Here is a 12,500-nt window from a genome sequence, read left to right on the forward strand (position 1 = left end):
TGATGATGAATGGAGAAGTATTGAATTAAAATCTCAAGATAGAGACGACTGGCGAAATCTAACCGAGGCTCTTTTCGTCAATAGGCGTAGGAGGAGATGGTGATGATTACTGAATAGGACTCACCACGATACACCGTGCTATAAACATAGAATATTTAAATACAAATAAAAGTATAATCCTCAAAGGGAGGTGTATCCCCTCCCAATAGAAGTAAATAAGTAAAGAAGTGAAGTAGAAAGTGATAAAAAAGTTCAGCACTGTATCGGCAGTTTTATCATGCACTTACACGGAAATGCCATCAACAGAATTTGAGAGGATTCCTTTTCGAGAATGCAATCATCCCTGACTAAATTCACGCCTAGATCTCAAGCTTTTCCTCTCGGTTTTTTTTTTTTTTTTTTTTTTTTTTTTTTTTTCCAGACTAGCTTTGGAGAAAAATAAATGGGCTCTCCTGTGGGATTCTGGATGATGAGGTAGAATAGAAAGCATCCATTCGTTTAGAATTCAAGGTTAATATTTCAGGTTTTCCTTTGAATGTTGGAGTAGTAAATTTTAATTCCTCTTTTTTTTCCCTTTCCCAGTGACTTGAGTCGTCAGTGCTTAAGAGAGATCGGTCACAGGGCCTTCCTGGGACTCAGGAATCTCACTACCTTGTAAGTATGAATCAAGGTTTTTACCTTAAATAATTCTTTTTTTTTTTTCGTATTGTAAATATCAAAAGCTTAGTCCCATTATCCCTGAATGTCAAGTAATTATTAAAAGTTTTTTCGTATTTTAAATATAAAAAGCTTAGTTTCATTACCACTGAATGTCAAGGAATGGTTCAGCTGATATATATTGTTCCCATAAACAAACACATACACACACAATTTTCATGGTGTATATTAAGAGCATACGGTAAACATCCGATCATATGAGTTTGAATGAAGTTTTATGAGCTTTATCTCACGAGTTTACACCTTTGTCTATCATCGCTGACGCCTGAGGTGAGAAAATCCACAATTGACATGTGCGCGCACTCCTCATATACACAAACCCGCTTTGTTCGTTTTTTTTTTTTTTTATAATTATTATTAGAAGGGCTATAGCCACCAGGTGATCCCTTTCAGCAAGTAATGCTGGTGTCACACTAGTCATTTCCTGCTCGAGGTTTTTGCCAACCTCCAGCCGAGCCCGGCAAGCAAAAGCGCCACACTACGATCTCGTGGTTCAAGGAGCAAATAGGAAACATTTAATCAAAGTCGATCAGCTGACATCACCATGGCATCCAGAAATTTTCTGACTGTTGCAGCAATATGTATTCTCGGAATATCACGTGAATTGTATGTGTGTATGTATATATACATTATATGCTCTATATATATATATATATATATATATATATATATATATATATATATATATATGTATATATATATATATATATTTATATATCTGCAGTATATACATGTATATATGTAAGTATTTTAAAAATCTAGGCAACTCAAACAAAATTTGTTTTATCAGCTAAGGGTATAGCGTAAATAATTCAAAATAATGCCAGCAGATACAGAGGTGGTGTACAGCAAATATCTGCTTATATTCTACTTCAAAGGTATGTAAAAATATGTACAAATGCTGGAGGGTTGTTATATTCAATAAACTTGATCTTGTCTCATTTGAGTTTATATAATGACTGTTTTGAGTTCTTGTTGTTTTCCACAGGTATTTGTCAGACAATTACCTTTCATCGCTGGACGAGGCGGTTTTCACAGGCCTGCGAAACCTGCAAAAATTGTGAGTAAATTTGTGATTTTTTTTTTATTTCGTGAATAATTATTTTCTAGGTATCAGGAGTGTCGCAAATATCTCATTTCGAGAGGGGATTTAATATATATACATACACATGCGAACACATACGCAATATATGTATACATATATATATATATATATATATATATATATATATATATATATATATATATATATATATATATATATATATATTAATAAATGTCTTATTCCGAGAGGTGATCACATATATATATATATATATATATATATATATATATATATATATATATATATGTGTGTGTGTGTGTGTGTGTGTATATATATATATATATGTCTATATATACTGTATATGTATATATATATACATATATATATATATATATATATATATATATATATATATGTATATATCTATCTATCTATCTATCTATATATATATATATATATATATATATATATATATGCATATATATATATATATATATATACATATTTAAATATATATGCATTTATATTTTTATATATCTATATATAGACACACACACATATATATATATATATATATATGTGTGTGTGTGTGTGTGTGTGTGTGTGTGCACGTGTGTATGTGCTGTAGCGAAGATTAATACTCATTTTTGTATCTACAAGCTAAAATGATTGATGATGCAGATGACGTATATTACAATTGGCAATTTAGGAAAAAAAAATGCTTTTGTAAGATTCTTCTGGATGTTCAAGGTTTTTAGTAAAAGGAGGAAGATAGTCCCTTTAGCTTTTTTTTACTTCTATAGATACCTATGTTTATCTATACGTATACTAATCTACTGTATATATCCATGTAATTACACAGGACTCATAGATGCATACGTTGTAGCAAGAGTGCTTTTGAAATTTTGAGTTTTACCTTGTTATTGTTAAGTTTGGGTGTGGTAGTACTGATGACTCTTTCACTTGCAAACAGTATCTTTAGTTAATGGAAGAATGGGAAATATTCATATTAAGCGAGAGAGAGAGAGAGAGAGAGAGAGAGAGAGAGAGAGAGAGAGAGAGAGAGAGAGAGAGAGAGAGAGAGAGAGAGAGAGAGAGAAATTCAAATAGTTTCAATGACCCTTACGCAGCTCCCAACAAAAGGAATAGGCATAGTTCATGTAGAGGTTAACCAACAGTACAGAAAAGGTTATTTTCTGCAAATCCCAAAGGATCTTACTGTAGTAATTGTTAATAGCTTCTAATGAGGATTTTTCTAACAGAATTATTTTGTCTTTCTAACCATTACCAGGGACCTCACGAAGAACGAACTGGAGATTCTAAGCGAGAGGACTTTCCAAAGTCTTTCACTGCTGTCATACTTGTAAGTTCATTATATTAATCATTACCTATTGTAAAATCTCTCTCTCTCTCTCTCTCTCTCTCTCTCTCTCTCTCTCTCTCTCTCTCTCTCTCTCTCTCTCTCTCTCATAGTCCTGCTCAATCCTTTCATTTTCATACATCTTACATGAGAAGGATTTGAAAATCAAATTATCAAAATATCAATGATACATGAAAACACCTTACCCTATAAGTGATGAAACGTAAGTTCAGAATTACTCTGAGGACCTTATTCTTCAGAGCCACGGACGAATGGCGCTGGTGTTGTCTGGTGGAGCACATCGAGACCTGTTTACCCGAGGCAGACCAGTTCTCCTCCTGCGAGGATCTCATGTCCAACACCGTCCTTCGAGTCTGCATCTGGATCTTGGGACTGATCGCTCTTTTCGGGAATTCTTTCGTCATAGTTTGGAGGAGCGTTTATTCCAGTGGGAATAAGGTAGGCTCGTGAAGTTTGAGATTTATTAAGAATAACAGAGAGACAATGAGGAAGATGTTAAGCATTAAAGAGGATGTTTAGTTCAAGAGCTGGTTTTTTTTGTGAGAATGTTTAGACTTTTCAAATTGAATGTGTAATATTTCTGAGGTGACAGAAAGCACAGAAAAAGCAGTAAATGTAGCTGCAACTTTTGGGATGAAAGGGGGCCTTTTTGGTGAAAGTGGAGAAAAACTGCAGAGATTGGTAAGAGGAATAAGTTGAAGTCGATGTTGATTATCCATTTAATGGTAGAAATAAACCTTTATCGAAGCTTTTCTGGAGACTGTTGGAACTATTATGTATATATATATATATATATATATATATATATATATATATATATATATATATATATATATATATATATATAAATTGACATCTTATTTTGAAGACTTGCTTTTCTTTTGTAGTGTCTTATTAGATACAGAACCTACTAATTATTATTATCATAATTATTATTATTATTATTATTATTATTATTATTATTATTATTATTACTTGCTAAGCTACAACCCTAGTTGGAAAAGCAGAATGCTGTAAGCCCAGGGATTCCAACATGGAAAATAGCCTAGTGAGGAAAGGAAACAAGGAAAAATAAAATATTTTAAGAGGAGTAACATCAGAATAAATATGTTATATATAAATTACAAAAACTTTAACAAAACAAGAGGAAGAAAAGTAAGATAGAATGGTGTGCCCGAGTGTACCGTCAAGGAAGAGAACTCTAACATAAGACAGTGGAAGACCATGGTACAGAGGCTATGGCACTACCCAAGACTAGAGAACAATGGTTTAATTTTGGAGTGTCCTTAACCTAGAAGAGCTGCTTATCACATCTAGAGTCTCTTCTACCTTTACCAAGAGAAAAGTGGCCACTGAATAATTACAGTGCTGTAACCCCTTGGGTGAAGAAGAATTGTTTTTTAATCTTAGTGTTGTCAGGTGTATGAGGATTATTACTATAATCTCTACTCTCTCCCTAGATCCACTCCTTCCTAATCGTCAACCTCGGCTTAGGCGACCTTCTCATGGGAGTTTACCTGCTAATTGTGGCAATGGTTGACCTTCGATATCGCGGCGTCTATGCGGCTTATGAGGTTTCTTGGAGGTCATCTTCTCTGTGTCAAGTGGCAGGATTTATCAGCACCTTCTCTTCAGAACTCTCGGTTTTCACGCTCACAGGTACGTGGAAGATATTGTTAAGAATGAAGAAGGTGCTAGAAATTATATAGCACAAATATATTGCAAAACTTGCATGGTCATTTGACAGTAAATGAAGCCAACAGAGTGCATCAATTTTATGAGACTTCGTAAGACATTTGCATGAGTTTACAGAAAGGATTTATGCCATGAGCCTGGAATCTAGAATGGCATTCACTTGCAAATCCTCAAACACTTTAAGGGCAATATCAAATAGATCACAATGTTCTTGAGTGAAGCTATCAAAGAGTGAAGATTACCTGACTATTTTGGCTTGTAAAATCCATCATGGACATCAAAGAAAGTTTTGTGAGATTTGCTGTGCTTTAGAAGGTAGAGAATATTAAAGAATAGTTGCTTATCCTTAAAATAGACAGTACAAGACAGTTGCCAGACTGAATAATATATCCTAATCTATAGGTAGATATGAAGCAGTTGCAAAAACCTGTCAAGTTCATCTGAAAAAAAAAACAAGAATTAGATTAGACACCTCTTTAAGTACACCCTTCACACGACATCATAGCCTATATCTAGAGTTAAAACTTTTTGCTTACAGCTTTGATTATACAATTCATAATATGTATTTGATTTTATATAATCTAACTTGAGGTTACCTGAACGTGGTGGAAGGGTTTGTATATTGTTATGATCAGAAAAGCTGAACTAGACAGGGCCACCTATACTAGGTTGGTTTGTTGTAAGTAATAAGACAAAATCCTCCCACCATCACTAATCCACAGTGACCTGCGTGGTGATGAAAAGCAGCCAAAACACAGACATGGATACAACACATGTCTACAGCCTTTTTCCTGTAGTGGACTAGCAGCTTCTGGTGGGGAACCTGAGGTTAAGCCATTGAATTATTCATAGATTAAGGTTTATTTCCAGTGATTACTGTGGATCGTCTCATGGTGATTAAATTTCCCTTTGGTCTACACCGTCTTGACGGGGGAGTGACAAAGCGTGTGATGGGAGGTGTCTGGGTGTTGGTGACAATGCTCGCTGCTCTTCCCTTGACTTACCTCGATTATTTCAAGAATTTTTATGGACGTTCTGGGGTCTGTCTGGCTCTCCACATCACCAACGAAAAACCCAATGGATGGGAGTATGCTGTCTTTATATTTCTGGGTACGTGGTGTAGTACTGTGAGGTAGTTTAATGGTACATATTTACGTGTTTCTTATTATTCACAAGCAATATTTTTCCAATAGGCATTGATTCTTACATGTAGTAGGAGAGTAAAGAAAAACAGAAAAATTGAATAAGTTCCAGAGTTGCATTCACCCATACGTTAGCCAGTTGGAAATTCCCTTGCCTGGCATTCTGCTAGACGGAAGTTTGAAACTTACCCAAGCTTGATAATTTCTAGTAGTATCTGCATCCTCACCATCCTTGTGAGCTAGGGATGGGGCCTTTGGGGTAGTCTATAGGTCTGCTTGCTGACTCGCTGAGTTATTGGCAGCCAATTCCTGGCCATCCCTGGTTCTAGCTTGATGGAGAGGGGCTTAGGTACTGATCATATTTATAAATGGTCAGTCTCTAGGAGTCAAGCGCATTACTCTGTCCCCTGTCCCTGCCACTCATGAACGTCATTTAAACCTTTAAACATACTACCCTTATTTTCTTGCTTTGTTCTTAAGAACACATCCAAAATTCTACCAGTGACCATAGTAGACATATAACCCTCCCTTTCAGCATAAATACTTTTCATTATTAGCTAACAGTTTTTTTTTTTTTTTTTTTTTTTTTTGCTACAAGTTTTACTCACAAATAGCTTCTGATCCATGTTCAATCTATATTTCACTTCGAATCCTACATTGTACATCCTTAACAAATCCTCTTCTGTTACTGTTTTCTTCATGAAAACTATTTGTACACTTTTCCACGTATATTAAACAGTGTTTGTATTTTTATAAAGTTTGTAGATTCATCTAACCCCTTGCCCTTTCCACAAAGGGAGAATCACCTATCTTGTCCAATTCTATAGAACATTTCCTTGAAAATATACCTTACACATTTCGGACAGCCACTTTTTTACTTTACGGGGTATTACCGTCAGTACATATGGGACTTCGCAGCATTCCTTCAACTTCTAGCAGTACTTGTTTTATATCTATCTACTTTACATTTGTTCCTTCTCCTTCCATTTCATCTTGCTATCCAACCTCTTCTAACTTGCACTTCATCGTGTAACTGCTAGATTTTTTTTTAACAGATGCACATGGGCACTGGATAGCCCAGTGCTGGGCTATGTAGCCAAATTTCACAAATTGTAATAAATCGGTCACTTTTCTGTTCAACCCAATGATTCGTTATTCCTAATGTGACCTTCTTCAATATTCATTTTACAAAACATTATTCTTAAATGCTTACATACATACAGATGTGCACCATTCACTGCTAAAACTCATCAATGACCCGAAAAGCAAGATCAATTTAGGCCCTATGGAGTAAATCAACATCACTCCTGATTTCAGTATTGAATCTTCTGAGCTTCATAGTCATCGCTGTCAGCTATGCTCTAATGTACACTGTCACTCGAGAGACTCAGTCAGCTGCACGCAATGGTCCCGAGACGCGACCTGGAGAAAGTAGAATGGCAACTAGGATGACCCTCATTGTGGCTACAGACGCTGCCTGTTGGCTTCCCATCATCTTCTTGGGCATTGCCTCACTCTGCGGGGTGGCTGTACCTCCGAAGGTTTGTTGAAGTTTGAGGTTTTGCTATAGAGATTATTGAATTGTACTAGTAACTTAGAGGGGAACATTAATGTTGATTAGTCTTTGAAAGATATGTCAAGTGTGTTTATATTATTTTGAAGGCTTTCCTTACAATGTACATTTATTCTACTTGAAAATTAACTGCACTTTAAATTAAAACTAGTTACAATAATAAAAGACATTAAGTCGTATTTTTATTATATGATATAAAAGTATTTAAGTGCTTGATATTTATTGTGACTGAAAAAAAAGTCGAATGATAATGTTTGCAATATCTACGTGTTTTTCTTATAGTAAATGAGATGTAATTTTAGCAATTTATCCCATTAAAACGCTCGTTTCCATTCAGTTTCATATTTGGATCTTCGCTACGAGCATGTCGACCATCTGACTTTATTTAGATGACTGTAGCGTATAAGAAAGTGGAAATAATATACATATTCAGTTCTAATACTCCTGGCCTACATTTTAAGTCTCCATATATTCTAGGCATTTCTCCAAAAGACTTATAACTTATACATCAACTTTCCACTAACATCTGTCTTCCATTATCTCTGCATGATCAAACCACTTTCTTGTAGCAACGGCAGCCTGTTACTCCTTTGATGTTTTCAAAAACATTTACATCCTGTTAAATTTCTTGCTCTGTTTGCATTTGCTAGGCAGACCATTCAACTTAGCAGAAGCAGTGCCACATTTTCTTTCAGTCACTCATAGTAATAATGTTCATGGTTGACTGTGCACTTACTAGTGAGAATACTTAGCATTTAATAAAAGCTGGTCCAGCAAGACTTCTATCCACACAATCCTATAGTCAAGTCAATCAACTTTAACTTTTGTGTCATAGGTATTTTCATGGATAGCGGTCTTCATCCTGCCTCTAAATGCTGCGGTGAACCCTGTCTTATACACGTTGTCTACTGCCCCTGTACGAAAACGCTTGAAGGGCCTGAGACAGAGTTTCTGTGCGATGTGGAGCCAGAAAACTAGATCAGCCTCTTTAAGATCAGGTCAGGAACTGACTTCTTACAGTATTCAGGAATTATTTCCCCTGCCATTTAGTGAAATCATATCGCGTGATATCAGAGTTGACCCCTTCAGCTTTTTATGATCTAATTATTTAATGATATTTTTTACACTAGCTCGGTAGTTCAGTAATTCATTCTTCAATTTAGGATTTATATTATTGTCCAGCTATTTAAAAGATTGTTTATCGATACTTTGCCATTTAATATTTTCAGTTATACAGCTGATTATAAATAGTTATATTACTAGATATAAATGTGTTGATTACTGGCATACATAATTCAATACTAAGACGTTTGAATTTGTCCTTACAAAAATAACATCCATAAAGATTAAACCCAATACATCTATAGGTGCATTGTGCCCTAAGTCTCATCTTAATGACTCAATTAGGCTAGAAATAATTTACTTTAATCATTCCCAAAGGTATTAGTTTCATTTTTAAGTGCCTCCTACCTTGACATGACTTCAATGGCTACCACCATACTCATTGGATGTGTTCCTGATTATCATAACCATATTATTATTATTATTACTTTTTTGACAATATTACAAAACTTGCAAATGTATAGATACATCATTTACTATATACATTGTATACACTAATTTTGCATAAGACAGATTTGCTTTAACAAAAATATAATGTCCACAAAATATATGTAAAAAGCAAACAAATTCCGATTAATGACATAATAATACTACTCTAAATCTATTTAATATAATTAGTTCTTATAACAATCCGGTATTTCATATACACAATTACAGAGATCTATTGGGTTTCCTTCATTCAACAAGTTTACAATATCTGAGTAATCAAGGTTAGGATATTTTGCACGTATGTTTGCACTAAAAGGACAATGCAATAGTACATGTTTCTCATCTTGTACCTGATTTTCCGTACATACACAAATACGTAACTCATGAGTGATCCTACTCCATCCTCCTAATTAAATTTTCAAACTATGTGACATCAGTCCTATCCTTGTTAAAGCTGGTCTCTTGTTATCAGGAATATACATTTCTCCTTTATACACTCTGTGGTGTAATAGTCCCCTATTAAGTTGTGACCTATATGTAACATACAGTACATCGTTGCATTTAAAGGTTTGTCTTCTATTAATGACCGAATATTTTCTAATGACTGTCCGCTATTCTCTTCCCTTACACATATCACTAAAAATCTGTAACCTGTTGCACTGTTACTCTTTGACCTCAGTCTATTCTAACCACTGTTCTGTACTCCTGTAACATCTCTTCCTCTTGGTTTCTTTGAACACTGTTACTCCTGACGTCTAGTCTCTTCTCCATCCGTCCTTTTTCCTTCGGGCTAAGCAGCTTTTTGTACGACATACGAGATCTTTCCCTTGACCTAAAAAATCACTTAGGTTACCAAAACTTTAACCTCAGACACTTACAGGTCCTTAGATATTGAGGTGTATGTCCTTTTATTTGTTAATGGCCAGGCAGTCTAAGTTGAAAAATATAGCTGACCATCAACTGTGTATTTAGATAGATTAAGAATCACTGCAATTCTTTAAGTCTAATAAAAAAATATTCATGTACAAATTTGAAAAATACTATCGAGATCTTATTTTCTAATCAATAGAAATTTATGCTCTCTAGTCAGCAACGTTTTCAGTAACATAGGCAAATCTATATTTTGCGTAAATAAGAACAGAAATCCCCTATATAAACTATTTTACAATGATAACTTTTATAAAACATTTCCTTAAAAATAACACACCATGGTGCTTGGTTCCACTATAGACCTTGCCTCAATAATGACGATTGTTTCTTATGTAATGAAATTGGTATCATAGATATCAATTCCATTTTCTTTTAATTATGTACAGTAGGTAATGAGACATGTAGTAGACCCAGCATTTACTTTTCTAATTGGATATATATGCATTTTTTCACCATACAAATTTTAATTTCATATTCCATAGATTCCTCTTTCTATAGATTCCCATTCCACTTACTCCTTCTTACATAAATTCAAAATTCAACAATTTGTTAATTCTATAAATTCACTTTTTCTCAAACTCTCCTTCCCATAGGTTCTCCTGACAATAAATTTATACTTTTTCGTAATTCATCTTTCTTCAAATTCAACATTCCAAAACATTTACATTTCATTATATTCACCGTCCAATCAATTCATATTTTCATAAATCTCTCATTCTTTAAATTCTCCTTTCTATATGTCACCCTTTCTTCAAGCTTATTCAAACAAAAATATTGATTCCAAGTATCCAGTATCCTCACAAATTTTCCCATAGGGGGTTTTGCTTTCAGTGCACCTGGCGAGGTTCACTGTAGGCATTACTTAAGGGTCCTTGTAGATTTCCATGGTTTCCTATCTACACTTGCTCTTCATCCTTCTATGGTCGCTGCAAAAGATTCCGTGCGAAATACGCCCCGCCCCCAATGATGTCTTAGCCAATCACATGGTCTCCCAGGTTAGCAGCGGTCACAATACATCCCCTCACAAATTGCAAACTATGTTAACTTATATCACTTTTAAGCCGATGTGTTGTGACCGCTATAAATACGGGAGACAACATGATTGGCTATGACGTCATCAGGGGTGGGGCTTATTTCGTCTGTAATCTTTGCGGCGACAATAGAAAGATAAAGAGCAAGTGCAGATAGGAGACCAAGGCTTCCTTTCTCATATCTTGCTGCTCAACCTATTCCAACTTTAACATTATAGTGTAACTGAAGGGTTTTCTCCAATTGCACTTGCACGCTGAATGGCTTCACAACCCCAGCACCTGGCTATATGATCCAAATTCCATAATTCCAATACTCAGAGACTCTTTCCTCCTGCAGAACATCGCTGGGCTTCATGCAAGACCCGCATGGCCACTGAGTTCACAGACACACCACATTTAAGCGAGACAGAGGTTCGTTTCGTAAAGGCCAAGTCATCCATTTGTAGCTCCAGTCCAGTCGCGCTGCGTTCACCTGCTCACGCTTTGAACGCCAACAAATGCAGTGGTCTGGGTGCAGTTAGATCTGCCAAGGCTGAAGAGAACGCTTTGCAACGTGGACCTACCCTTAATGGACGAGATTGCGTTCTCAGAGTTCAGAATGCTAAGTCAACGGAAAACAATCCTGATCCCACGGATGTAGCTGACCTAGAATTGGTTCCACTGGAAGAACTCACGAAGTCCCTGCCAACTTCCAGGAAAAATTCTAGAAAACACAACAGAAGGAAAACTGTAATCGATGAACGATATGACTAGTTCTTTGTGTTTTAATAAAACATTGTGCAATTGGTAGGGGTTAGATCTAAAGGAAATAGAAAAGCTTGGAAGTTTTTGATTTCCAAAATTTTTAGAGACAATGCTCGTTGAATAAGAAGACACTTGTACGATATTTATATACATGTGGATGTGGAAATATTCACATAGGGAGGTGTATAAAATGTGTACGTGTACGGAAGTGTGTAACTAAAAACTTACTGAACTTCTCTTTCACCTACAGTGCATAGTTACATTGCGATATGTAAATTTGTGCTACATTTTTTCAGCTGTTATGAATATTATATTAAAAAAAGTTTTAAAACATACATAAGGAAAAATAACTCGATTTAGATGGTCAAAAGGCATTGGAATTACACTAGATTTTTAAACTTGAGATGTTTTTCCTATGAATCTATGAAAACATGAAGAATGTTTCATAAGCAAGTTAATCACCTGATTGAAATTGTCGCTCTCTAACCCTGGAATCCTAAGTGATTTGTTATGAAAAGTATGAACTAGGAAATCTCTATCTGGTGACCAGGTCTTATTTCAGTGATATTAAACGAAATATTTAAAAAAGAATTTAAATAAATACAGGTATTTTAACCTTTGAAATCAAAGTACTTTTAATGTTAATGAGAAGACTGTGCAATTTTACTTAGCCGTTTTAAGGACTGTCCAT

General features: G+C 35.0%; 1 protein-coding gene across 2 annotated transcripts in view; it reads left to right on the top strand.

The window, feature by feature from the left end:
- The window catches only part of LOC137620774 (G-protein coupled receptor GRL101-like), a 256,667-nt gene that overhangs the window by 243,448 nt on the left and 719 nt on the right, over positions 1-12,500 (top strand). The window contains exons 19-27 of one of the 2 annotated variants that reach the window (XM_068351199.1): positions 583-654; positions 1,706-1,777; positions 3,054-3,125; positions 3,383-3,581; positions 4,604-4,802; positions 5,709-5,948; positions 7,298-7,521; positions 8,389-8,551; positions 11,403-12,500. The exon at positions 11,403-12,500 is cut by the window's right edge and continues 719 nt beyond it. In XM_068351199.1, the coding sequence (XP_068207300.1) occupies positions 583-654; positions 1,706-1,777; positions 3,054-3,125; positions 3,383-3,581; positions 4,604-4,802; positions 5,709-5,948; positions 7,298-7,521; positions 8,389-8,551; positions 11,403-11,818 (1,657 nt within the window). In that variant the 3' untranslated portion in view covers positions 11,819-12,500. The remainder of the gene's footprint in view (positions 1-582; positions 655-1,705; positions 1,778-3,053; positions 3,126-3,382; positions 3,582-4,603; positions 4,803-5,708; positions 5,949-7,297; positions 7,522-8,388; positions 8,552-11,402) is intronic. The other variant, XM_068351200.1, reaches the window with a different exon arrangement.

Source organism: Palaemon carinicauda, chromosome 27 (assembly GCF_036898095.1).
Source record: "Palaemon carinicauda isolate YSFRI2023 chromosome 27, ASM3689809v2, whole genome shotgun sequence".
NCBI classification, from domain to species: domain Eukaryota; kingdom Metazoa; phylum Arthropoda; class Malacostraca; order Decapoda; family Palaemonidae; genus Palaemon; species Palaemon carinicauda.